Source organism: Melanostigma gelatinosum, assembly GCF_949748355.1.
Source record: "Melanostigma gelatinosum genome assembly, chromosome: 11".
NCBI classification, from domain to species: Eukaryota; Metazoa; Chordata; class Actinopteri; order Perciformes; family Zoarcidae; genus Melanostigma; species Melanostigma gelatinosum.
In genome coordinates this window covers 2,877,298-2,905,052 of record NC_136644.1, presented here as the reverse complement: position 1 = coordinate 2,905,052, position 27,755 = coordinate 2,877,298, and the positions used below count along the sequence as shown (strand labels likewise).

General features: G+C 45.1%; 3 protein-coding genes across 3 annotated transcripts; 2 read left to right on the top strand and 1 right to left on the bottom strand.

The window, feature by feature from the left end:
• Positions 1-39: 39 nt before the first annotated feature.
• On the top strand, positions 40-7,309 carry pcyt2 (phosphate cytidylyltransferase 2, ethanolamine). The gene is made up of 12 exons (XM_079279384.1): positions 40-313; positions 2,411-2,499; positions 2,981-3,142; positions 3,270-3,421; positions 3,801-3,842; positions 3,999-4,137; positions 4,238-4,320; positions 4,466-4,543; positions 5,032-5,097; positions 5,766-5,831; positions 5,977-6,065; positions 6,205-7,309. Exons 1-12 carry the CDS (start codon positions 189-191, stop codon positions 6,320-6,322), a joined length of 1,209 nt encoding a protein of 402 aa, XP_079135510.1. The 5' UTR covers positions 40-188; the 3' UTR covers positions 6,323-7,309.
• Positions 7,310-8,820: 1,511 nt separating this feature from the next.
• On the top strand, positions 8,821-26,017 carry gnav1 (guanine nucleotide binding protein (G protein) alpha v1). The gene is made up of 9 exons (XM_079278005.1): positions 8,821-9,262; positions 9,510-9,601; positions 16,348-16,440; positions 17,071-17,231; positions 18,453-18,581; positions 22,065-22,194; positions 22,366-22,437; positions 23,810-23,897; positions 24,906-26,017. Exons 1-9 carry the CDS (start codon positions 9,130-9,132, stop codon positions 25,094-25,096), a joined length of 1,089 nt encoding a protein of 362 aa, XP_079134131.1. The 5' UTR covers positions 8,821-9,129; the 3' UTR covers positions 25,097-26,017.
• A 613-nt stretch (positions 26,018-26,630) lies between these two features.
• On the bottom strand, positions 26,631-27,595 carry npb (neuropeptide B; the record flags this gene model as incomplete). Its single annotated transcript, XM_079279417.1, has 2 exons — positions 26,631-26,759; positions 27,332-27,595. 2 exons carry the CDS (start codon positions 27,593-27,595, stop codon positions 26,631-26,633), a joined length of 393 nt encoding a protein of 130 aa, XP_079135543.1.
• Positions 27,596-27,755: the final 160 nt, after the last annotated feature.

Sequence of the window (27,755 nt, the reverse complement as noted above, 5' to 3'; positions counted from 1 at the left end):
CGCGGGCGTCCAATGTGACGTAGTAATGGAGGCGTTGTCCGGTCGGTGTCACTGTATGGCTAGGAAAACCTGAGGCGGAGTAACGACGTCCTTTCAAAGAATCCTGAGAGTTAAACGGAGTCGAATACTTTGAAACGTCCTCTACCTCTTGTGCAAATAACGCCACTGAGTCATTTGAAGCTATCGAAATGATCAAAAACGGCCACTACACCACCACCGACCAGCGGGCTGACGCTGGCTTGACTAAGCCGAGTGGCTCAGTGTGCAGCCCGGAGAAAAGGAAGCGGGTCGTCCGGCTGTGGTGTGACGGCTGGTGAGTCTTTGTGCAAGTGCTGCTGTCGGTCCTGGTTCAATAAACTCTCTTCCACAGTTTGTTGTCCTACAGGCGGATCAGATATCCAACACGTAGGGACCAGTGGTGGGGTAGCATGCTAACGCTAGCTAGCTACGCAGGTTAACTTTGCAGGTGACAGTTTAACTATTTCATCGTAACCGCGAAGTTAACGTAAAGTAAGTAACGTAACGTTATTAAGTTTTTATGTAGAAAAGCTAACGTTACGTTCTCTCTAAATGGCATAATCGTTGGTTTCTCATTCAAATAACTCGTGAACCGGCTGCGTCACGTATTGTTTTATGGCACGTTGGCATTTGAGCAGCTAGGGCAAGGTCCTCTCCGGCACAATAGCATTTTACAATGTGCGTCAGTGCGTGTGACACTCCACCCGCACGGATCAGACACTATGGCTATTTAAAGGTTAGAAAGGACCCACAGACGACAACATGTGGAGCGTTATGTTGTCTGTCACCTTACATGTTCAAGGTGCTTGTTGTAAACACAGCTGACTGAGAAAAGTATCTCTTGTGAAAATGGTCAAATAATGTCTGCTGTCTGCAGATGATGTATTCCTCCTGGGCTGCCGTACACTGTATGCGTAAAGTCTTTGAAGTGTTAAGCCTGATGGGTTGGGCAATTACTTTAAATGGGTACAGGTAAATACTCTGGAGATTACTCATGGGAATTTATTTACCGCCTGTCTGACACACCCATGTGACAGGTGGTTGTGACACTCAGAACCAACTCATGAGTCAGACAACCATCATTCTTCATTGTTATTTTAGATTCTGCTGTCAAAGGTTATCACGCGATTTAGCTGCTGCTGAGAAGACAACGCCTCCAAATTTGCAACGCATACATTCTCTCCTGGACTCAAACGGTGCACAAGGACGGTCCATCTCACGTGTGGTTATAAATAACTAGCATAGAGAACAGTGTGAGGCATGAGTAGCTTGCTGGGGAAGTGAGCAGGCTTCCCAGTTATTGGGTGACTAGAAGGGGGCGTAAGAGGAGCTAATGGGGGGGAAAAGATGATCTATTATGTGGCTGTTCATTTTGCAGCAGTTTAGTGTTAACTGTCAAAAACCCAAATAAATACCCAGCCATCTGGCACATAGTCGGTGCATCTGCAAAATATGTATTGAGAAAAGAACAAGAGGAACTAGATCAAACACTGATCTGCTTACATCACTCTGAAGAAGAGACGCTATCACCTGGGAGCATACTGTCTCACTGATCAGGTGAGGTGAGGGAGGGATTATTGTTCAGGTAATTCAGACCAGCAGCTTGTGGTAATGTCATTATAGAGGAGAGGTCTGCCCACTGGAAGTACAGTCACCGATGAGGTGCAGTCAGTTGGAGTTGATCTACAAACACAGAAGTCATTATAGGTAACCGTTATTAAACAAATAAATGTGTAATATGAACCCCTCCTTTCTCATACATTATTTTAAACGGTTGTTTGTACCCTGGGCTCGTAGCCACCAGCTGCTCTTGTTAAGGCTGCTCAGTCGGTGGTTGTACTGGACAGTCCTGAGCTCGGACTGTTTTGAAACTGCAGGAATGTGGAGCTGAACCGAAAGCACATTTTCATCAAAACCTGAAGGAGCGTACAGCTGCAACTGAGGAGGAGAACTCCCACAGCTTCCTTTTTCAAAAAGGCAAGCCAAAACATTAGACTGTAGAAGTTACTTAATGGCAGAAAACGAGTAAATATTAGCACATTAATCATTGCCTTTCTCCCAGTAACCTTTATTATTTTCACCCACATGTGTAAAGGCCTGTGTTGACTTAGAGAGCACGTTTTCAAAGCAAAGGTTACACACACTGGGCTCTATTTCACAAGGTCACTGTAATAGATCCGATAATGTGAAACAACAAACCGAGAGGAGCCGTCCAGTCAAACCAGCTACGGTGGATTTGAAAGAGATTTAAAAGACGCTGACGCTGTGAAAATGTCTGTAGCTGCTCGTGTTTCTATCTGTTTTGTCCTCTGGAATGTTTTGTTTCAGCACTTGCAGTTCATTTTGTTTTCCACGCTAACGACGTTGTCGCCTCTTCTTTCTGTCTCCGCAGCTATGACATGGTTCACTACGGCCACTCCAACCAGCTGCGACAGGCCAAAGCCATGGGAGACTTCCTCATCGTCGGAGTGCATACAGATGGTAAGACCACCGCGCACATTCTGATGTGGATATTTCTGTTCAAGCTATTTGCCCTCCGCTGTCTGGTGCTGGACAATCAAGTCCAATTCTTGTTTGTTTCTCATCAAAATCAACACAACTTTGCGGTAAACGGCCACACAGCCAGAGCTCCCTGGTCCCTGCAGACTGAGCTAATCTGGGTTAGAATCATGGGATTGTTTTCCATTATTACTTGTTCCCAGGCAGCGTGAGGCTTGTTGTTACTTTTAGGAGGTTGAACAGCAGTCGGGTGTAAATGTTTACATTTCTACGGTCACCTTTGTAATGGAGACATTGTAATACAAACCCCATCAATCAGCTACAACTGTTTACAAGTATGACTGTTTTTAAATCAAGATTTACACATCAGAGAAACATTAGACACCAAGACAAAGCAAAGAAGAACAACACTATCGGGTAAAAGAATAATTAATAACAGATTACCTCTCATCCTCTCACAAAGCTGAGATTTCCAAGCACAAGGGTCCTCCGGTCTTCACTCAGGAAGAACGCTACAAGATGGTGCGGGCCATCAAGTGGGTGGACGAGATGGTAGAAGGAGCGCCTTACGTCACCACCCTGGAGACTCTGGACAAGTACAACTGTGACTTCTGCGTGCACGGAGGTGAGCCGGTTCTCTTTGAATCCTTAACACACGGCGGGTCCGGTATCCGACTCACTGATGCACACGCGATGTGAGCGAAACCTCCAGATGTGATGATGGGCTAATGTCATCGCTTATGTTTCACCAGACGACATCACGCTGACGGTGGACGGCAAGGACACGTATGAGGAGGTGAAGCGTGAAGGCCGCTACCGGGAGTGTAAGCGCACGCAGGGCGTCTCCACCACTGACCTGGTGGGACGAATGCTTCTCATGACCAAAGCCCATCACAGCAACATGGTGAGTTTGTACTTCACGCCACAGGTTTGTTGTTGCTGTTCGGTCTGGGATTTCATCCGTTGATAGCGCCACTGCAACACAAGACTGATGTACCGTGTGCCGTCAGGCCGTGTTTTTCCTTAATTATGTTACCCACAGTAATGCTGTTTCCATTTTATTCTTAATACTGACGGCCTATAGTGGCCTTCTAGTGCTAGTCCTGACGTGTGGTTACATGTCAGCTGTGTGTGTAGTGTGTGTAGGCTTCGTAAATACACTGTTACCCCTTAATGCACAACTATGAATCCCCCTTCAGTGGCTGCATGTTGGTGCACTCCTTATTTAGTGTATGAGCAACGTTTGTTTTGGTGTTCATCTTTTCCTCTCATCATTTCTGCAGGATAACCCAGATTACCAGCAGCATACAGACAACTTTGGAAAGGTGAGTGCCGTCGGTTTTTATTTGAGTCAAATCTCGTCATGTAAATACATCCTGATCGTAAACGAGACCTGCGGAACATCTTTTTACCAAGGTGAGACACCACCCAGCATTCACTGCATTTCTCCAGTCAAACGCGAGTCTTTTGTTGTAATCAAGGGTCCTAAAGGCCACAGTCCATGGACAGGAGTGTCACAGTTCCTCCAGACATCCCAGAAGATTATCCAGTTTGCCTCAGGAAAGGAGCCTCAGCCTGGAGACACCATCATCTATGTGGCCGGGGCATTTGACCTCTTCCGTATCCTCATTGTGCAGAAATAGCCAGAATTGAGTTATGATTGTTATCTGTGGTACATGTTGTTGTTGTTGTTGTTGCCTTCACCACAAATTCCTCGCAGACATTGGCCATGTTGACTTCTTAGAGATGGTCTATAAGCAGGCGGAGAGGCCCTACGTCATCGTGGGTCTGCACTTTGATCAGGTGCAATTAATAGAAACACACACACACACACACACATCTCAGCAAGCATTCTCAAAATAAACCTTCCCCGCTGTGTGAAGTCAGATGACTAGATATCTAAAAGACGGAAGTGTAAAGTAGTAAAAGATCGCTTAACTCTCTTCAGGAAGTCAATCGGTACAAGGGGAAGAATTATCCAATCATGAACATCCATGAGAGGACGCTGAGTGTCCTGGCCTGTCGGGTGAGTTCACACACACACACACACACACTCGCACACACACCTCTAAACGTTGAATACAGTGGGATGTATTTCTAGCCTGAACTCGCAGTGCTGCAGGCTGAACTTTGCTCTCTTCCCTCCACTCCTTCTGGTCCGCTTTCAACCTGCGGCCCCGTCGACGCTGTCAGTGTCTGTTTGTTTTGAAGTTGGACCAACTTATGAGAACATTACGCAAAACAAACATGTTACACAATCCTGAAACCGCTAAATTGCTCTGCTTTGCCATCAGTTTTACTCAATGCCTGATGACGAGGTACACAATTTGCCAGAATTGAAGCAGTGAACTGTAAAAACACCTTCACCCTTGAGCTGTGTTGTATCAAAAAGGTGCTCGTCAGTTTCACTTTCACATTTAAACGAACTAGTGTGAGAGACTCGTGAAAGGTTTCATCATCAGAAACATGAACAGCTGGGTCTGTCTTCTGTCCCCCACTGGCCTGTCTCTCTAGTACGTGTCGGAGGTGGTGATTGGTGCTCCCTACGCAGTGGGCAAAGACCTGCTGGATCATTTTAAGGTGAGTTGCCGTTATATGACTCTACGTCTGATCGTGCATTTTGTTATTTGACCAGAATGGTCCCTTCAGGTTGAAGACTGAGAGTGAAGTTTACCATCCTGGGTAAACCTTCTGCAGTCTTAAATTGCTTAAGTTTTAAAACTAACTTGTATTTAAAACTAGTTTCAGCTCAACGATGAGATAGAAGTAGATTAAATACAGTATAAAAGCCTCGGACAGTATGAGGCAGAGCTATAGATCACTGTGTGGTTGCTGCATTTAACAGAACCTCCCTAAGATCATTTATGTAGATTGTAAATGACAAAAAGCCCATATTGAACTATCTGGCGCCCCCTTGTGGACACGAGAAATACCAAAAGATAAACCGTCAACTGCAACACATTAAGATCTGTGAGATACCGTTTAGGTAGTTAAGCAGTCGTATCATCATAGGCCCCAGGAAGGATCCTGTCACTGATCCACAGTTCCAAAAGCCGGAGATGAATGAATGAAAAGGTGCTGCTCTAATTTGCTCATTTTGATCAACTGTGCCCTAAAGTGCCGCTTCTAGTCTAGACGAGTAATGTGTGACTCTGTGAGCCGCCATCGGGGCTCTCCAGGGACAGCCTCCGTTACCCCTCTCTGCACATGACGGGTGGTTTAACAGGTGTGTTTGTGTAACTGTACAGGTTGACCTGGTGTGTCATGGCAAGACGGAGGTGATCCCAGACAAAGATACGTCGGACCCCTACGCTGTGAGTAAGGGGGGCCTTCACATTGCTCTTTATATGTCTGACTTACAATAAGTGCATTCAAACGTGACGTGGAAGTCCCTGATCTGATACAACCCATCATTAGCGGTGGACTTTGGCTTGACAACGATGCGTGTTCTGCCCTCAGGAGCCGAAGAAGAGAGGCATATTCAGGACCATCGACAGTGAGAACAATCTCACCACTGATGACATCGTCAAGAGGATCATTGAGAACAGGTCAGCGACTTAACTTGATTTGGCCCTTCCTCGTCATCTTCGTCTGCATTTGCTTTCTTGCTGTATAGATTGTTTGGACTCTTTTTTTTTTGTTTAGTTTTTATCTCAAGTTGGATCACCCAACCTTTCACTTTCCCAGGCTGCAGTTTGAAGCCAGGAATCAGAAGAAGGAGGCCAAGGAGATGGCACTGATCGAGGCGATGAAGAGGAAAGAGCAGCAGGAGCAGAGTGAAGGTGCAGCTCAGGTTGCTCACTAGTCTCCTCAGACCTGGTTCTGTGTCTGGTTTACTCGCCCTGGTACACTCAGCTCTAAGAGGGTGGACTGAACTGACCCAGACTATGTTGGAACTGGCTGGCTAGGGGGGCGGGTCGGTCCCACTAGTCCTCTGGACGCAGAACCCTGCTTTAAATATTTGGTGTGCACCGCTGGCTTAGCTTCGCTCAGCCTTTCATCGATACAGACTGCCCCAGCCCAAGCTGTTAGATCTGCTGTGAAAAGAACACAAAGAATACAAACTCGTACTACGTTTTAACCTGCAAAATCATTTTTAAACCTCTCGTCCTCCACGGGGAACTTTTTAACGTAGTCTTCTGTCATGTAGTGTCTTTGTCCATGAAATCTCACACTATGTGTTCCTGTTTAGGTGTCATGTTCATTTTGTAATAAGCCATAACTTGAAATGTTAATGACATTGTCGGTTGTGTTTTTAGATTTTAAACCATAGTAGTCTTTAGGAAGTGTCATCATTGAATGTGATCTATTTTTCAATACACTGTGAATAACCGATTTTAATTAGATTTTAAGAATTCACTTTGTTTTTCCTCCATCCTGGACAAACATTATTATTATTAGTATGTTAAGTGATCTGTGGAGTTGTCTTTTAATTTTAAATGTGGATTTGATTTTGCACCATGCGTGTATATATGCGTGTGTGTGTTTGCACTGTAAATGACAGTAGTTTTGTGCCTCATTCCAAAAGCTATAACTAATTTAAGGGCTTTTAATTGTATCAAAAGTCTAAACTGTCTCTACAGCTGTTGGTAAAGTCTCTCCTCAGTTTACTACTAAGTGTGTTTTTACTAAAAACAACTGGTACCGATATGTCCTCTTTTCTCCTCCTTTGCAAAAGAATCCAATAACGTAATAAACTGGGGTCCAGTACGACGGTCAAACTGCTTCTGCAAACACTCGTTGATTGTTTTTCTTGTCATGAGGTGAATTATAAATGGTACCAGACTTTATAAAGTGTCTATGGAATAAATAGATTTACTTACTAAAGTTAATAAATAGTAGATGGGAATTTATTGCAACCTTTCAATCACGATATTGCAAAGTGTAAAGCTCCCTTTTCATAAATACATTTCAAAGTGTCATCTGATGTCTGTTTCACAGCGTCGTGTGTGCAGCCTGATGAGATCTTTGTTGGATCAGCACATACTCACAGTTCACCGAGTTTGTGAAATGAGGCCACGGCCGCTCAGAAGCTGCTAAATCCCACCGGTCCCGTCTCGTTCGCGCTGCTCTCAGATTTGAACAAAAACTGCAAACTGTCCCCCTCATTACAAACACAAAGAGCCTTTAATCCTGCAGCCCGAGGGCCCAAGAGCAGCTTCTGCATGAAGGATCCATTCACGCAGCTGAGGGGCATAAAGACACTGAAACATCAAGATCTCCCTCTCCACATTCATTTGGTCCAAGTTCTTTTCATGTTGTTTACACTGCTCTGCTTTTTAGTGAATGGAATAGTGACGATTAACATTTATTTTACATAGGGGCCTCCCAGGGGCCCAGAGGAAACTCATTTGCCAACCACTACAGTAGATGGAAAAAGCTGAATGTGTTTCTTTTTGTGCATTATTCATTTATTTTTATTGGGCCAACAAATGAGGGTTTTGACGTTCATCTGTAAAACGTATGAGAGAAATGACTGTGACGAGTGCCCAAGTGCAGTGGCTCCAAAACTGAAATGAGTCCCGAGACAAACATAGCAGACGATCGATCATCACAGAAAATTCTTTATTTGGTTCGATTTTTTTTTTTTACTTAAAAAACATGATTTATTAATTTGCCTAATTTCCCAGAATAAATAAACACTCCTTTGTTGAATAGCTCACAACTCATGTGCACCACAGGTATTTATTTTACTCACTTCATCTGGTGAAACCTCTTCTCCAGACTGTGCGTGTGTGTGTGTGTGTGTGTGTGCGTGTGTGTGTGTGTGTGTGTGTGTGTGTGTCTTAACTGACTTGCTTGCCATCTGTCTCTATTTGTTTTGTTGCCAGTTAGAACGTTATCCGTGTGTGGATGTTTTTGACGTCACACACTGTAAATCCATCATAACTTAACTGTAACTTGAGCAGGTCTCATCAGCCATACCAAATGAAAACACCTGTGTGTGATTGCATTATATTACATTATACAACTGGAGAATATGTTTTGTAGGTAATTTAAAGTGGAAATACACTACTTTACTAAATGTACTCAGTTACTTTGCACCACTTCGAGGGATAAAGCTTCGTTAGTTTTCTCAGCATACACAGGTGAAATTGCGTATTCAGCATTTTTGTCTCCGGGACGTCACTTCCCAGGGAAGTCCCAAAACTTTTCCATCTGTGCAGCAGGCGGCAGTGGGAGGAGGAACTTCTAGGATTGTCTTGGTTCTTTGCCAAGGCGGTAGGGCAGATTTTGAACCGCAGTCGTGCACAGTGTCAACAGTTTGGTTGTTTTCACGGCTGAGGACAGTCGCCGAAAAGTTACCAACCATTAAAATCTGCCACTGAGAAGGAAAAGAAAAGAAAACGATTGGAGCGATGCGTAAAATCAAACTGGTCCGTACGGTTTGAGCCCCAACTCCAGGGAGTCTGAAGGATATGTGTCGGGGATGGCCTGAGCTTTTCTTTCTCTCGAGTTAACAGGAACGCTTGCTTGCCGCGTGCGGATTTCGCAGGAGAGCTCGTGGCTTGCAGCTCATAGAAACAAGTTGGGCTTGACCTGCAGCCTGGACTCCCTGCCTTTGTGTTTTCCTCTCAGGCCGGGGGTCGTGGGAGGAGATGAGTGCTCAGGATGGGACTGTGCCTCGGTACCGAACTTACAGAGGAGGAGGAGAAGAAGGCGAGGATCCACAGCACCACGATAGACCGAGACCTGTACGAGTACGCCAAGCGGGAGATGAATGTGGTTAAAATACTCCTACTAGGTGAGACTGGACACCTTAAACTCACAGTGGATTTATGAGTAGCACCTGAATCCCTCGCTGGATATTTCCCATTGAACAACATGCAATTTCCATACAAAATTGGTTGTGACTGACTAATAAATCCACTGTTTAATTTAACCGTTGTAGATTCAATGATTACAAATTGATCACAGATTATAGATGCAAGTTTCATATGATGTATCTCTACTGCATTAAAAAGACCCAGTTTAACATTTACAACCTCCAGGTGCAGCAGAGAGCGGCAAAAGCACTTTGGTCAAACAGATGAAGATCATTCACAGTCATGGATTCACCAAGCAAGAGCTCGCCAGCTTCAAGGTGGGAAACGCACACACACACACACACACACACACACACACACACACACACACACGTACACTTGAGGAGACTGGTTCGCTCTGCCTGATGGTTTTCTTTGAGCAGTCTGTCAGCGTACAGTGGGCTTGGTGTTATGTTTCCAGAAGAAGAGAGCTGGACAACAATCGCACTTCAGGGGAAGCCGAGAGCTGGGTTTAATTAATGCACCACAGGAGTGGAATTAAAGTTAATGATGTGGAGTCAGTGACGGAGATAAACAGGAGATTTGATGTAAAACGACGCAATGCTCAGTTCCCGCGGGGGATATTTTCTCACGATGCGCAGGGTCAGATTCAAGTTGGTATGCAGTGGTTTGGCTCGCATCTGCTCTTCCTTCAGTGTTTGTGAGCAACTGGAAGCCAGATTCCTCGGCTGTACTGGGGTTGTGAGAATGGAAACGGTTCAACACGCACACACACCATCTTGTTTTCATTGAAGGCTTATCTTTTTCCACATCCCTGTCCATTACTCTCCTCTTTTCCCCTTCACTATTCCTGTATATTTTCGTCTTTCTCTCCACCTTCCTGCCATGCATATACATAATGAGTATGTGATGACTGAGGAGGCCTTTCTCTGTCTTCATCGTGCTCTTTAATAAAAACAGCCCCGTCACCGGAACAGACTGCCGAGGCAAGCTCCACTGATGAAGATGGTGGAGTTTGAACTCGCCTCAATGCAATTCACACTGCCGTTAAGTTGTTGATCATCTTATGTCCAAAACACTGTCAAACTTTGTCGAAACTTTTTTTTTTTGCAGTTGCTCATGGTCAGGATTATGCACACACACACGCACACACACACACGTGCTGGTATGACATATGAAGGTCCCAGTTGTTTGTACTGGCAGCTGGGACGTTTCAATGCATTCCGAGATATTAAAGACGCCTCCAGCTTCCCTCCCTGCAGTCCTCTCTCCTTCTGCTGCCGCTCCTGTCTCATAACCGGCACCTTGTCTGCAGTTCCCTTCCGTCAACACGAGCGTCATGCTTTCTGTTATTGGGCTGTGTTGAATAGAGAAGGATAACGAACCCCGGAGGAGCTCTATTTGTGCTTTTATCAGTTTGAGGAGGGGCTGGATGTCAAACCTCGACACATTTTTGGTGCAGAATTAAATGTGTTTCAAAAACTATCCTAAAGTACCAAAAATCTGTGTCGAACGTGTCGTCGAATTCCTTATCAATGATTCAATCATGTTTTCCCTTCAAATACATATTTTGACAGTTTTAAACTGTATTTATTTATTTCAAAACGTATTTAGGCAAAGTTTTTGTCTTCAGACATGTAATATTTGAGACCTGTCCTATTTTATTAAGTTAATTAAAGAGGTTCTCTAGAAAAACATGTTATTACAAAGTTATTAGTTTTATTATTGGTACCGAAACTCAGTTCTGTTGCTACTCGTGTCAAACGAGAGCAAGAGTGCAGCGACGCTAGTGGCTCTGTGATGCTGTACTAAAGAAGCCAAATGCTAATGTTAGCGTGCTAACATGCTCACAATAACAATGCTAAGATGCTGATGTTAAGCAGGTATGAGGTTTACTGTATTCACCATCTTAGTTCACTTGTGCGCATGCTAGCATTTGCTAATTAGCACCAACAACAAAGTAGAGCTGAGGCTGATGGGAAGGTATTGGACAAATATAAGTGTTTACCTGATGATGGTGCTCGTTTAAACAAGATCATCTCCAAAGTGATTACGATTCATCCTGAGAGGGACCGGAGTTCAAGCACCAAATTCCATAACAAGCCAGTCAAAAGTTGTCGAGACATTTCAATTAAACAAGAACAATGTAATCCCTCTGGCAACTATGGCAATTTGTAAATGATACCCCAGCCCGACATTTGAGCGAATGCACATTTTCAATGTTCAGAAAGCTGCGAAAAAACACAAATTAAAAAGAATCAAGAAGAATTCTATATGCGTGATGGTTTCAGAACCTCCTTTTTGTTGCATTGACACAACACTGTAAGCAGATCACGAAGATTTTTGACATGTTCAAGCATGCACACACGTATGAACACGGGTTAAATGCCAGCAGTCGCATCTCTTTTGTTCTCCGTGCTGTCAGTTGGGTTTGCCTTTTGTTCTTGGGTGACGCCCTTGTTTTAGAAAAATGACACGAACTCACAAACCTGCCCTGCCCTTTCCTGACCATCCCAACCCCACACACACACACACACACACACACTTATTCTTTATCAAGCCCGTGTGCATGTTGTTCCACATGTGTATTTGTTTCCACCTCTGACGCCCTACCTGCTATCTTGAACAAGCGTCTTTGTGTCCACCAATGCAGTCGTAAACATCTGGACCTTGTCTTGAACTGGACAGGTAGTCCCTGCTCCACGCTATCTGTTCTACCATATTTCCCCTGAAGGCACAGTGAGAAAAGCCCCCATCTCTTTATCTCCCTGTCTGGTCTGTCTGTGGCCCTGCCAGCCAGGTTTGTATTGCATTAGGACCGTGACAGGCAGCCTGTTTGAGTGGAAGGAAGGTAGGAAGCTGGCTCCTCTTTGTCTCATCCCTCCTTTATTTGCAGCCCGAGGCCGTGGTGTTGCCTTTACTCTGGATAGGCTGAAACGTCCCTCCATTCTCTTCCAATGCACACAACTCTGTGTCAACAACAGTGAGGCTGTGTGTGTGTGTGTGTGTGTGTGTGTGTGTGTGTGTGTGTGTGTGTGTGTGTGTGTGTGTGTGTGTGTGTGTGTGTGTGTGTGTGTGTGTGTGTGTGTGTGTGTGTGTGTGTGTGTGTGTGTGTGTGTCCGTGTGCACATGTTATGCAATGCATAACATTTCTGGACTGCTTTGTGTTTTTCAGACAGGAATCTCCTTGTTGATTCAGGTGTTCTTTTTCCAGAATATGTGTCTTGAATCGGGGATTCACCTAGAACGTCTGTGAGGTTCCGGTTTGTGGAATCAATCGAGCTTAAAACCTACAAACTCACATTCTTAGTCGTACATTGTCAGCAGAACCGTCTTTGGTTAATAATTAAATGTCAGACCACCGTCAGTTCAGCTGCTTTCTTTGTTGTTGTGCTTTTGTGGTAAATTGCTCCGACACAAGACAACTGCAAATGACTGTTAGTTAGTTTGGGTTCAGGGAGCCGATCCAAACAGCAAGTTTGAACAATAGTTCAGTGTATCTGGATGGATTTAGAGATTGCGCTGCTGTAATGGGAGTTGTAATATCTCCACAGTGTAACATAAAGTTCCCACAATGCTTTGAACTGTGTTGGTATTGACAGCCAGCAGGAAACAGAGGTTGGAAAGGTGCGAGAGATTTCTGTCTGTTGTACCGGTACTTTCCTGTAAACTGATCAACACACACACACACACACACACACATACACACACACACACATACACATGCACACACACACGGGTGAAAACACAGTGTCTTTTTACACTATACTCTTCCAGAGAGGTGTGGTATAGTGTGATGAAGGTGATGGTGGATTCAGATTACCACAGAGCAACCGACCTGTGGCCCCAGGCTCTGTGTGTGTGTGTGTGTGTGTGTGCCGGTACCAGCTGATTGGTCAGTTTACTTCACGTACGGTTAGTCACAGAGAGAGAGACTCGTTCTACACACACACACACAGTGTCTGATGGTGATGCCCCCCCCTCCCCCCCTCCCTCTCTGCCTCCCACCTCTACTGTCAACACAGAACCAAAGTAAGTCTTGAGTCAGATAGAAGGAGGAACTTGGAAACAATTGATAAGGAGGACAAAGGTGGTGGGAGGGAAGGAAGGAAGAAAGGAGAATAAACCCACTGAAGGGAGAGACGAGGGATACGGGCAGTAACTTAATCCGGTGCACTTTAAATCCAGGGGGTGGACAGATTTAGCAATTGAATAAATCCAATAAATGCCACCTTTTGTAACGCTAACAAAGCTCCAATTATTAAGTGCTGATTCAACTCACGGGAAAATCTTGTCGTAGTGAAGATGCACTGTGTGCCTCCTCGAGATCTCGTATGTTGAGTGTATTTCCTTCCTTATAAAACGTTGGAAACGCTGATTTCTTAACTATTTTCAAGCCTGTATTGGTCACATCCATGTTGATTCACCAGCAGTCTTCTTCGTCACTGCCTTCGTTGGTGCGCTGCTCTGTTTGTTGGCACGTTGTCGATTCCAGAATATGCATCAACGAGCTGTCAAAAGCTCCACGGGGTAACTTTAAGACACCTTAACTTCAGTACACAAGCCCGTCTAAAGCAGGCGCAAGTGTCTGACAGCCCAGATTACTCTCCACTGTCAACTGCCTCAAGGATGGATACTTTTTGAAGCACCCAACATCACAAGTGTTTGTGTTTGTCTCATCAAGCTTGCATAGAGAACCAGTCAGGGTAGGAGAGACCCTGTTGGCGTCTCCATTGTGAGCATGTTAGAATGCATGCGCTGTTGCACCGAGGTACAGCTCTTTACAGCTGCGACCATGGCTGTAGACTCTTCGTCCTGTTCGTATCTTACTTCTACTCAGCTGCACTTTCCATACTTGAAAGTAGGGCTGGGCGATAAATCGATTTAATCGATTAATTCGAATGTGTGCTTTAAGGCGATGTGTTTTATTGAAAATCGAGAAAATCGCCCCCACCCCTTTTTCCCGTAGTAGAGTGCGCGCGCATTGTTTACAAACTAAAACAATGGCGGCCAGCAGCTTCACTGCTGCCGCCGCCACCTCACAAAAACAACCCAGCATTTTGGAGACATTCACCAACTGTACTCCGCATGAGAAGAAGAGTGCCCGGTGGAAAGCCATCACGGATGCAGTCGCGATGTATATCGCAAAAGATATGGTGCCCATATACACCGTGGAAAAGCCGGGGTTTATTCACCGTCTCAAAGCTTTGGACCCCAGGTACGTGCTACCAAGCCGTAAACATTTTTCTGACGTTGCCTTGCCTCGGCTGTACAATAGTACACGCCAAAGGATCTCTGCGGAGCTGGAGGGGATGTCATTCTACTCCGCAACAACTGACCTGTGGTCCAGCAGGTTGACCCAGACACCGATCCACTTGACTGGTGGAAGCGTCACCAACTTAACTTTCCAAGGCTAAGTACTTTAGCAAAGAAATACCTCTCTGTGCCAGCTACAAGTGCCCCCTCTGAGAGGCTTTTCAGTGTGTGGGGGGGGGCATTGTTACATGCCACCGTGCATGCCTGAAGCCAGAGGTAGTAGACAGGCTTGTCTTCCTGGCAAAAAATATTTAGAAAAAACATGCACTACTGTTTAATACTGTTGGTTATGTTGTGAATGCACTTGATTTTGTTTACATGCACTTATTTACTGTGCAAAATATGTTATGTTGATGTTAGATCAGATGTTGCACTTTTGAAAATGTGAATGTTAAAGGGTCATATACATTTTATTTCATGCTGTGTTTGTATCAGTGTATTCAGTTAGAAAAGCTTACTGTAAAAAGTTACATTTGCACAGTTGTTTACAATGGAAGGCTACTATTTAATGCCATTTAATGTTATGTTTAATTTAATTTTATATTTAAATGATTCAGGCAAACAAAAGAGTGACCAAATACTTTTTGTATACTACAGGCACCTTTCTACAATGTTCAGGTTTTGTTTGCACTTTATTTTTATCAACCTACTTGGGAAAATCATCACAAAATAAAAGAAAAAATTGTTTTCAACAGCTTCTGTCATCTGCAAAACATTTTGGGGGAAAAAAATCGATTTAAATCGTGAATCGGATTTTTTGTAAAAAAATCGGAGATTTTTTTTTTAGGCCATATCGCCCAGCCCTACTTGAAAGCCTCTCTTAGTCTTCGTCCATTGTTCACTAACCTGTAACCAGAGCAGAGACCACTTCATAAACATGTTTTGTAGCAAACCTCAAGCTTGCCATCACCTCGATATCACCAACTGCCTGGTTTGATGCTTATGGCCATAAAACATAGAATCTGCACCAAGAAATATTTATTGTTTGTAAGATTACAAGAATGTGGTGTTATGATACAACAAATCCAGTGTCATATCTGAGCAGGTGACTGACGATGAGGCAGAGGGAGACAAATGCACAAAGCAGCTTATTTCCGACGCAAATCAATGCAGCTCTCCTGGTGAGATGAAGGCCTGTCACCTCACCCAATTATCTCACCTCGCACATTTCACTCAGAGAGCAACGCACCAAAACACACAGAGGGAGAGAGAAGAGCGACCAGACCATGATAGAATCGTGATGGAATGTGAAGCTTATCTTGAGCTGGCAGGAGAGTGACGGAGAGTATAACGCACGCACACACACACACACACACACACACACTGCCTGACTCTCTGCAGGAGTCATTCTGCTCAGTCACTGAAGACTCAAGGTTTCCAAGCACTGAAACAGAGTTATGAGTTTAATTTATGTGAATTACATGTGACTCTCCCTCTCCTACGCTCTCAATAGGATTTGATTGCTGATCCATGGGGTGTGATAGATACACACACACACACACACACACACACACACACTATGCCCCAGTGTTGATTAGTGAACTTTAGATATGCTGGGAGGCAGATTTGGTACCTTTGGACAGTGATGCTCAGTCTTTATGCTAAGCTGTTTGTCTGACTGTTATTCCTGTATGATTCAAAATGAGATGCTCTTTTTAAAAGCTGTCCTTGTTAGTGATGACTTTCAGTTTCCTCCTGTTGCCGTGGCTGTTCATAAACTTACCCGTTGACCGTTGATCTTTGGCAGCCTGCAGTGCTGGATAACCTCCTGACCTCCATGAAGTTTGTCCTCCATGGCATGGGCGTCCTCCGGATCAACCTGGCCAACACCAGGAACAAGGTAGTCTGTCTGCACGTCTCAGTGTCAACCTGTCTCCCTGCATGTTTGTTCCTTTTTTACGTTTTGTGTTTTTCAATTCGAGCAAACTTTTTTGCCAAATCCCTCTCTTCTCTATCTTTCTCTTTTCCATCCTGCTCCTCTTCTCTGCTTCACTGCACCAGATCTCCACGAGAGAGCAGCATCTCAGCACGGCAGCCACATCTGCTGCATCTAGCACCCCACACACACACACACACACACACACACACGCGCACACACACACACAGTAACAGTTTGTTTGCATGAGAGCAGAGCGCTATACTGGTGGGTGATTGGATTGTGGGGTTCAATTTGATTTTAACTTTATTGTCAAAGTTATCAAAAATCATACACTGTCCACCCACTACGCACATCTTGCCGGGAGACGATGACCAAATAATTTCCTCTATTAAATGTCACCAGGGCGTGTACGTGTTTGTGTGTACATCCATAAATGTGTCCATCTGTAAAGATTACAGAGTCTTCAGAGCCGAGACAGACTTGCTGAACTTTTCTGTCGTTAAGACTCTCATCCTCTTTTCCGTCTGCCCTCCGCTCCTTCCTGACCAGCCGTCCATCCATCCATATATCTGTCTCCGTCTCTTCTTGCAGGTCCACGCCCATTCTGTCCTGTCGTGTGGGCGCTGTTTTGACGAAGAACAGGTGCTGTTTCCTTTCCTTAGCCACGCCCTGGCCTGTCTGTTGGCCGACCAGGGGGTGAGGGCGGCGGCGGCCCGAGGATACGAGTACGAGCTCAATGACTCGGCACTGTAGTGAGTACTCTGCCAGCACACACTCCCGCTGTGCCCAGGAGGTGCAGGGGTCTAATTAGCTGGACTTAGCAGCCGATGCTCGGCCGTGTGCTCGCTGTCACTGGGAATCAGAGTCTGGGGAGAGGAAAGAGGGAGCGAGACAAACCCAAGTAATGTGTGATTAAGTACATGTACCTCCATGGGTATTATATACATCTATTTCACATCTTTAAAATACATGCATGAGTTTGTTTTTTTATTGGTTTTGGATGCAAAGCAATGCAACAAATGCTCAAACGTAGAGGTATAAATAATAAGAATAAATGTTTTAAAAATGTGCATATTCAAGGGAAAGACAAACGTGTGCAGGCACAATAATGAAAGTGAGGATGAAGAAGAGGAAAGAAGACAGGAGTGTAGAAAGGACCTCGTGTGTAAGACGGAGCTGGAACCCACCAGGAGGCTGTCTGTTCTCATCCCCTACCCCAGCGAGAGGCCTCGGCTCTGGGGTTATCTACACCGACAGCCTCCCTTGTTCCCACTGAGAACCACTGAACATCACCATCACCCTCCACTTTCACACACACACACACATGTTCATACTTCTATACTTGTGAGGACCCTTATTGACATAATACATTTTCCAGATCCTTAAATTAGCTTTAAAAGGGATATTCCAATTTAGTACAACTTGGATCTTATTTTATCTAGAAAGGCAATAACTCTTATTGGTAATAATACTGAGACGACTGAAAAAACACACATTTTCGAGGATTTTCGAGGATCAAGTTAAATGACTTTACTCACCGTACTGACTGTAGTTGTAAGTACTCAGTGTGTGTGTGTGTGTGTGTGTGTGTGCGCACACACATGTGCGCACACACATGATACAGTTGATTACACTATAGCTGTCTTAATCGCGAATCTGTGTTTGAAAGCTGAGCCTCCGTGTGTTATTATGGTAAACCGCAGTGTGAATATTCATGGCGATGAGCCGCTGCGCCCCCTGGGCCTGCAGCTTTATCGCTGCACGCTCTACCCGCCACCTGGCAGCTGATGGCCACACACACACACACACACACACACAATGTACGAGACTCCCGCAACTGATACCTGATTCTCTTTTGATCTCAAGTTTGTCTGCCGGTTATGAAGTTTTCCTGCCTCTCCCTCTCCTCCCCCCCCCTCCCCCGTTTCCCCTGTCTTTCACCGTTCTCTCTCCTCCTCTTCCTCGGTTGGCAGTTTCTTTGAGAACCTGACCCGCATCACGTCTCCAGATTACGTGCCCACAGAGACGGACGTTCTGCGAGTACGACTGAGGACGACAGGCGTGATAGAGACCCAGTTCAAAGTCAACCGTCTCGTTTTCAGGTAGACGCCTTTCACTCTCTTTTTACTAACACTCCAGAATAAGAGCGCTTACAACCAGTGACTCAGTCCGAGCTGAACTTGACTTCTCCAAAAGCGCCTGTCGTACCAACTTACTTCACTTCTTCAGCTGTGACACGCTTATCTCTGTCTACAGCCATGCGATAGGCCCGAGATGTGAGATGGAGATGGGTGGCTTCATCCAATACGTCGATATGACCGCTGTGAGGCTTTACATCTACTGACCACACACACATTCAAGAGCACGCGGGGCTCCGTCTTATCAGTGAAGAAGCAGACGGCAGGTATCTGAGGCTGATGCCGGATGACAATATTCATCTCTGATCAATGATGTGTCGTAATACCGACGTCTTTATCGTCCTCCAATGGCTGAACTCATTTCCTGAAGCTGCCGATGGTTAAGATGGATATTAATGAGCTTTATTTCTCTGCAGCCTGACTGATGCGTCACAAACCAGCATCACAGAAAAAGCCCACGCTAAAAACACCGATGCTACACGCTGATGGAGCTGCTGATGTTGTTGTTTGGACGTTTTTAGTTTTTTTGTTTTATCATCACAACTTACAAGAATGCATGATAGAAATCCAGCGTAAAACTGGACATGGCAAAACGTTCTGACGAAGATGGTTTCATGTGCTTGCTGCTGATGTTTGCAACATTGCAGTTGAAGGGGAAATCAAAATACAGAAATTTAAATAAATTGAGATGTCAGTTAAGAGAGAACAGCTAAATGAAGTTTAAGTTAAGGTGAAGTATCACTTGAAGTAAAAGTGCTGAAAGGATTTGAAGATTCAGTCAAAGTTCGAGCTCATCTGTGTTCAGCGTGTCTGCATGCAGACATTTGCGAATTAGCACTAAACACAAACTACTCTGGGGCTGATGGGAATCCTGCCAGTTCTGCGTGCGTTTGATCATAAAACTGATTATTGGACAAATTGACACGAAACATTTGTGATCCGCAGAAATGAAAATCAAGACGCCTGCTTCTAGTGTGTTGGGTTGTGGTTGATTTTCCGGGGTTTGGTTTTATGGGGAGACTGATGGTCTGGACGGAGGGTGAACACACATTGTATTAAATGCGATTACGCTCCTCTTCTGTCTTAGTAATGTCTACCTGAGGAGCACCTCTTCTCTACCACAATAACAACCTGCCATCCATGCTCAACATTACATCTTAAAGGGAATTCAGATGATAAAACACGTTACCGCAGCTTTTCATAAGATCTCTGTTTAGCATACAAACATTGTAGAGCGAGTCAGTTTGTCAGCAGATGACTTCAGTCGGGGGTGTTTGTGTCAAAATCTGAATGCTTCTTTTACGTCTCTGGATGCCACTGACTTGAGAGTGTTCTTGCGTTTAATGCCATACGCAAATTTGACTGCATTTGACAGTATTTCACGTCAGGAAAAGTTTCCCGGCAAACAAACGCTTTGATGACAACCGTGTCTGTTCTGCGGCGCCGCTTTCTGCTCGCAGTCTTACTGTTTGCGTCACCGTAGAGTCACTCAGCAGCTTGTTGTTTTTGCTTTTTAATAATTAGTGAATGTGTTTTGTTTCACTGTGAAACATTGTGACGGTGACGTCACCACAAGGTGGCGGCGTCAGACCTGAGAGGGGTGGTGCTGCAGGACGGAGTGTGTGTGTGTGTGTGTGTGTAAGAGCATAACTTCTCACAACTTTACACCCAGACACGGCCTAGTTTGCATACAGATGTCCTGTTTGACCTTTCACCCCTCAGTGTAATGACGATCCGGGTCTTTTCCTGCATCATTAACATCAACTGCTCTGATAATTCCCATTAAAACACTGCTGATGAGGGTGAACATTATGTGGAGAGAGTAAAGGAGGAGAGGACCATGTGAGCTGAAGACAAAGTGTGACATAAAAGCAAAGTATTTATTGATACAGACCGGGTCAACGTTTGGAACATGGATCACATCTCAGCAACAAATTAGAGAAAATAAAAACCTGAATGCGCGGTCCACTCACCAGCTGTTTCTGAAGCTTTGAAGCGCGTCTTTCCTGGAGTTCATTTGTGTCTTTGTGTTCCTGCAAAGCTACGATATGAACACGAACGCTGAGAGGGGGTCGTGGTGTGTGTGTTGCGTGTGTGTGACGTTGTGCACGTGTGCTTGCGAGTAGCTTTGTGTAATGAAGCGTCGGCTTCACTGACATGTTCTGTGTCGCACATCATTTTCCACAGAAAGTTTCCATCGGGAATGTTACCTCGTCTTCACTTTGCACGCCCTCCGCTGTTTGTTTCCCTCTTTGTGTTTCCACGTGTTCATTCCCCCTCTCAAATAAAGAGTGGCATTAACGCGAGGGATGATGGAAGGTGGGAGATGGCACATCTGGTTTTGAAAATGGGTGAAGTGGGACAGACTAATGTGTGTCCGTCTCTCTCGTGTGTTCCTGCCGCTCTCATTCCCGTTGTGTTTTTCTCTCTCGTCCTCTTGGAGAACATTGACATTTACGCTTCTTTTGCTGCCGTGTTGTGATTGTCTCCGGTAAAAATGTTGTGATTGTCTTGGTGAAAATTGAAAAAGGGGGGAGAGTCTTCAGAGATGTGCAACACACTTGTCTTTGTGTGTGTGTGTGTGTGTGTGTGTGTGTGTGTGTGTGTGTGTGTGTGTGTGTGTGTGTGTGTGTGTGTGTGTGTGTGTGTGTGTGTGTGTGTGTGTGTGTGTGTGTGTGTGTGTGTGTGTGTGTGTGTGTGTGTGTGTGTGTGTGTGTATTCACTCTCTTGAGGGTCCCTGGTTGGAGTGTGTCACCCTGCTAAATCAATTGCACCTGGGCCCAGAATGACAGTGTGGATCTCTCTTATCCCTCTGCCATTGTCACACAGCTTTCGTTGTTACTTGCCTTTCTCAACATCTTTCATAGTTTTTTTTTTTTTTTTTTTGGTTTTATCCAATTAATAATTATTTCGTCATTGCATACCCGTCTCCCACTTTTATCATGGGCCTATATTGGCAGGGTTTGCGGCAATAATTCCTGTTTCAAAGCCGACATTTTGACTTGTCACGGCAGGAAACGCACAGTCAACGACATCAACGATGGCTCTGTTTTATTGAAGTTATAAGTCAGTGGCCAGAATGGGTTAATCTGTTGAAGGCAAACATTTAAAGGCGCTGCACACAGTTGTTCTCAGTTATTATGCTGATTGGACTTAGCTCAAGTTGATTTTGGGCATCAAACTCTGCGTACTAAAGATAATAATAAAGGTGTAAGTTCACTGTTTTCTATATAGTGCACTGTATTTAGAGCCCAAATTCTCAGTGTGAAATGAAAAAATGAAAAATTACAGCCGTGCGACTCAACAGCGGACAGATGTTTGACAAGTGTCCAAAATCTCAATCCACAGTTCTCTAAAGAGTAAACTGCAGTTGAGTGCTGTGAAAGCTGCTCAAATCATTTTATTACAGCGTCCAACTCCCCCCCCCCCCCCCCCCTCTGTGTACAGGATGTACGACGTTGGAGGCCAGAGAACTGAGCGGAGGAAGTGGATCGGTTGTTTCGAGGACGTCCGGGCGGTGCTGTTCGTGGTGGCGCTCAGCGGTTACGACATGACTCTGGTGGAAGACCCTTCGGTGGTACGGGCTGCACTCAATCCCTCCCTCACAAATGTTCATGCTCTCCAGACAAACCAACGAGAGTCCCACCCAACCGTCATGACGTCATGTCCTCACAGACCGAGTTTTAAAGAGGACGAGGTGGCTGCTCCTCTGCCGCTACCTGACGGTGTTATTGTCTTCTCTCTGCAGAATCGTCTTCAGGAGAGCATGAAGCTCTTCTCCTCCATCTGCAACAACTTTTTCTTCCGCAGCACATCCATGGTGAGGAATTCAATTTTGTGGAAACTTCCATTGTAGTTGAATTATCCACCACTCACGCGGACTGGCAAGTAGCTACAGCTGTATTTAAAACTAACAGGACAACAAGGGTCCAGCTGAGGAGGCTGAGGAGGCTGAGGAGGGTGAGGAGGGTGAGGAGGGTGAGGACTGCAATTAAGTTTGACAGTTCAGTTTGTGCACAGGAAACATGGAGGTGACACAAGCAAGGATGGCTCCCCATTAGCTCCATGACACCATGAGACAAGAACAACACTAATGCATTTGATGAATGCTGTTTCCACACACACACAGAGGGCCCAGCCCGTCCCTTTGTCTCTTGAGTCCTCCGTCACTCGTCATTAAACAGCGAGTTGTAATTAGGGTGAGCTTTGGCGAGGCGACATTTTCCCCTCTCTGTGTTTTTCCGTTCTCCTTTCCGGTAAATGATCGCGTTACAACAAGCGTGTAACGAGCTTGTTCAATTCATTCCACTTACCTCTCATTTAAAGACCACTTAAAAGACAAGTCCGTGCATGTTGATGCGAGTGTCACTTGCTGTTGATTCTGCAACTTTTCCAGAAGCCTGTCACCGTGATCGCTGTGTTTTGACGTTGCTGTCGGGCCTTTATAGAAAGAAAAGTCCAATCAAAGGCACGAGGTTTTACTTTGACGTGTTGAGGTCGTGAGGATGAGTGAACGTTTGCCGTTTTTGTCAAAGGCACAGAAAACAAGAAAGTTACACCAAAGTGTTCCACTTAAGTATCTCTTCCAGCAATCTTTTTGATGCAACCACAACGTTTTTTTTATTGAAGGCTTCATTAGAGACAAATGGACAATTAAATGTGTGTGTGACACGTTTATGTGCCGGGTTGTGTGTGGGCCTGCACGTTAACGTGTCTAACAGGCTCATTAAACAGAAGTGTTGAACACCTTTTTAACGTGGGAGGGTTACCGCTTCACTGCGGCTGGTCAGTGATCGTTACACACACTGGTGTTGCTCCGTATCCTGTCCATTGAGCGTCTGCTCATCCTTCTCCTTATCTTGTTTCATGTGTGTTTTTACGATCAAAGGGGACGGAGAAGACGACACTTTGCCTTAGTTTTAATTGGTTGACGACAAAACCAAAAAGTTCCTGTGAGATGTGGCGGCAGCGGAGCACAAGTTGAGTTTAGAGCCAGAGATCTATAGAGTAGAAGCTGTGAGTGATTGATTGCACACTGATGAGTAGATGGAGCTCATTGATCCGCCATCCTCGCCCCATGCTGGTTTCAACGCAGCTGTCGATCGTCACATTTTAGGTAAATATCTGTAAAGACTTGTGATGAGCGTCTGGTTCTCTCAGCTGATTGTTTTCTGTGTGTGTTTTTATTGCAGATGTTATTCATGAACAAGATGGACCTTTTTCAAGACAAGATTTTACACTCTGGGCGACATCTGCGTTTATACCTGCCACAGTTTAAAGGTAGGACTGATGTACATGTTATTGTGTCCTGCAGATACAACTGTCCACGTGGACGTCATAAGACACCAAAACTACAGCTGCAGGGGTGAAACGGTTGTCAGTCATGAACAGAACTTGTTACATATACGATTATACTCGGCCTTTTTAAAATACAGGTAAAGTTGTACATAATCATCCACAGGAAAAGGACATTTTACTCAAAGGTGTAGCCTTAAATCATCATATCATACAATGAACAATCATAGATTTCATTTCAAGCTCACCTTTCCTGCTCCTGTTTTTCACGAGACAATATGTCGGAGTGTCAAATGTATCCTGAGACTCTTTGGAGGGCCAAAGGATCTAATGATGTCATACATGATCATGTATTAGTCACAAGTAGTTTTACTTTGATACTTTAAGTACATTTTACTGAAAATGATACATCTGTACTTTTAGGATCTGAATACTTCTTCCTTTACTGCTTAGGAACTAGTTATTCATGAACTCTGGGTTGATGGTTGGTGTGATGCCTGTCCCTCTGTCCTCCTGTCCCTCTGTCCTCCTGTCCCCCTGTCCTCCTGTCCTCCTGTCCCTCTGTCCCTCTGTCCTCCTGTCCCCTGTCCTCCTGTCCTCCTGTCCCCCTGTCCTCCTGTCCCTCTGTCCTCCTGTCCCCCTGTCCTCCTGTCCCCCTGTCCTCCTGTCCCTCTGTCCTCCTGTCCCTCTGTCCTCCTGTCCCTCTGTCCTCCTGTCCTCCTGTCCCTGCCGTAGTTTATGGGTTATTGTGACATCAAATGTAAAACAGATCAGCCTCACAAGAATTTTGAATCTTATTTGTGTTGTTTTTTTCTTTCTTCTGGAACACAAACATGCAATTCATAATTTCTGTTTTGTGATTGTTGTTTTGTTACCTGAGCGACTTCACAATCTTTCCCGGTGTACAAGCACGGCTGGCTGACTTCCACACCTGTTCAGTGTTCTGTGGAAAGGAGCCAGATGTTTCATCCGCCTCCTCATCTCCCCTTTCAGGTGCAGACTGCGACGTGGACTCGTCGGCCCGCTTCATCGCCGCCACCTTCGCCTCGCTCGACGCTACTCCCAGCAAACTCATCTACCACCACTTCACCACGGCCACAGACACCTCCAACATCCAGGTTGTCTTCCAGGTGGTTATGGACACGATAATCAAAGAGAATCTGGAGGCTGTGTCGCTCCTGTAACTGCCAGCGGAGGTCCGACTTCACTGGACAGTCGGCGCTGGATGTCTCATTCTAAATGACGTGAAGATCATCAGCTCCAAACACGTTGTTTTCTCTCTGCGGGTGCAGCCTGGGGGCTCTGACGCTCTTTGCCACTGTTGCATTTCATCCTCTGTGACGCTTGATTCTGGAGTTTGAGCCCTAAAACGATGACTTTTTGAAACCTTGTGTTGAGAAACGGGCATTTATATTTTAAACTTTACTACAAAATCAGACTATGAATGGTGAAGTTACATTTTGAGGACTTGTTATATCCAAGTGCGTGTTATTCCGTGTGTGTGTGTGTGTGTATGTGGGGGGGCGGGACAGAGGGGGGGTGAGGATTTACTGTTTGTTCATTACTTCCTCTGTGCAGGGTTCACTCATGCATACCATCGTGTGTTTTCCGCTCATCCATCACTGCGTCTGTTCACATCCCGTGCGTCACACCCTCCTAATGAGGCGGTGATCACTTTAGAAGCACCCCCCAGTCTGTGTTTACTCGTCCTCTCACTCGGCTCGTTGTAATCTGTGCCTCCACTCGCTGCTTTTTCAATATAAGACATTGGATGCATGTAAAGAAACCTCCGACTTGTGTTTCATGCCGATGATTATTATTCCTTTAACACACACACACTCGCAAACCCTGATTTGTCGACCATGATGATGCTTGGTATATGTGCTTTGTGTGGCATTAACTCTGCCGGGGTCTGACTGATGTGAAGGCTCCGCTGACAGCTGACTGTGCTGTCACACCAGCGCCTGTGACTCCAGTAATACACAAGATATGTAATGACTGATACTCTGATATAAACACTGAAGATGGAAGAAAAATGAAAAACACCCCAAGTGCCTTATGATGAAGGGGTTTTGCTGTTGTGTCATTGAAATGCTTCATATGTAATTAACGAATCGTTTCTCTTCTCTGTATCTCTGTCTTAAAGGCTGTTCTCTCACATTGATTTATTTGTGGTTTGTGAAACTGCAGGTTTGAAGAAAATCATGCAACTTGATGAAGGTATAGCAAATCAAGGCAGTGGTGGATCACTTCTTTTCCCGTTTCCATCCCCCAGTTGAATATTTAAAGACAAATTTAAGCCACACAACAGGTTACCAGTGTTTGTTCATTTTAATAGATAAAATAAATAAAAGTACAGGAAATCTGCTCTGCAGACAACTGTCTGGACATTTAATATATTTCGGCAACAGAGGCTACATGTCAGGTTAAACAGTAAAGATGGGAAGTCATCTGGAAAGAAGATGGTTTTAACTACATCTCTTTCCTGTCTACACAACTAAAGTAAAACTGAACAATGATTGAGTTTTTCTTTTCTTTTTTAAATAAGAGAACATTCAGAGTCTGCAGCGGTCCATCGTCGACAGTGATCAGGTTTCCCTCTGAGCCATCACCTCTACTCACTCATCCCTCTTTTCTTTCCTTTATTTCGCGCGTCCAGAGAAGCGCTCCCGGAGCTCGCTCGAGGACCAGGACTGTCTCCGCCGGTCCGAGCGGGACTCACGCGGACAGGCAGTCCAGGGAGTCCAAGGTGAGGAAGACGTCCGCCTTGCACTGGAAAGTGCCCGTCCCGTCCCGCAACAGCTCGCAGCTCTTCAGGTTTGGAGAGATGTCCTTCACACAGATGGCCTGCAGGAGGTGAGAACAAGGGGTGAAAGTCTTCTCAAACCAACCGGATATGCCCAAATAATACTAATACTCATAACTACTATTTCGCAGCGCAGAAATAACAGCAGGCTCCTACCGTAATAAAAAAAAAAGTCAGTCGTCAGATCCCATATTTTCATTCTTCCGATATGGTTTACCTTTATTCAGGTGTTGTCCGTATGTAATGATGATTTAAAATGCTGAACATTTCAATGAGCGTTTTGTCATTCATCTTTCTTCACTATCTGATGCAGATGTCTGCGCTTTGACCTGCAGCGCTGACTGGTTTGCCCTTTTACGCACGAGTTGTTCAACGTTTGAGTTCAGATTTTGATCTCAACAGTTTGTGTCGTCGTCTTTATGAAAGCAAATGTAATAAATGTGCTGTCTAATATCTGCCGAAGGTTTCTGTGCTTTCAATATTTAGAAATGTGTCTCTTATGGTGCTGGAAGGAAAGCAATTCTTACTCGTCTTCTCAATTTCATCATCAGTGGAAAAAACAACACCACCGCCCCCTTAAACAGGAATACAGATCGTAGTGTCTTGTACTTACCATGCTTTTTAGGATGGAGATCTGCCTGTTGCTCTCTGGAATCAGGTTGTTACCTGCCGTCTCCCCGCTTTCCATCAGCGTCTCTTCGGACTCGGACCTCCGCACGTAAGGCGACCTCCTGATACCGGACAGCAAACCGGAGGCACGACCCACCGAGTAGTAACTGGGCCCGGTCGACTGCTTGTACCAGGCTTCGACTGGATGGCAGGAGATGAGCAGAGACACTCCGACGCACACCACGGCAAACCTGACTGACCTCTCCATGTCTGGAACCGTCTTGGCACTTTTTACGCAAAGGAAAACGGCGCGTATCTCGTCTGTTGTTGGTCAGAGGCCGCCTTTATGTTTTGCTGGGTGTTTGAACAACTTCCCGCTGCTTATATAGGCTGAACGAGCGACGTTATCGTGACCCAGGACCTTCGTC

Coding starts and splice junctions, on each gene's coding strand:
- pcyt2 (XM_079279384.1), top strand. CDS start 189: ATGATCAAAAACGGCCACTACACCACCACCGACCAGCGGGCTGACGCT. Junction 3,143..3,269: donor TGACTTCTGCGTGCACGGAG/GTGAGCCGGTTC, acceptor ATGTTTCACCAG/ACGACATCACGCTGACGGTG. Junction 4,138..4,237: donor CGGGGCATTTGACCTCTTCC/GTATCCTCATTG, acceptor AATTCCTCGCAG/ACATTGGCCATGTTGACTTC.
- gnav1 (XM_079278005.1), top strand. CDS start 9,130: ATGGGACTGTGCCTCGGTACCGAACTTACAGAGGAGGAGGAGAAGAAG. Junction 16,441..17,070: donor TGGCCAACACCAGGAACAAG/GTAGTCTGTCTG, acceptor CTCTTCTTGCAG/GTCCACGCCCATTCTGTCCT. Junction 17,232..18,452: donor CTCAATGACTCGGCACTGTA/GTGAGTACTCTG, acceptor CTCGGTTGGCAG/TTTCTTTGAGAACCTGACCC.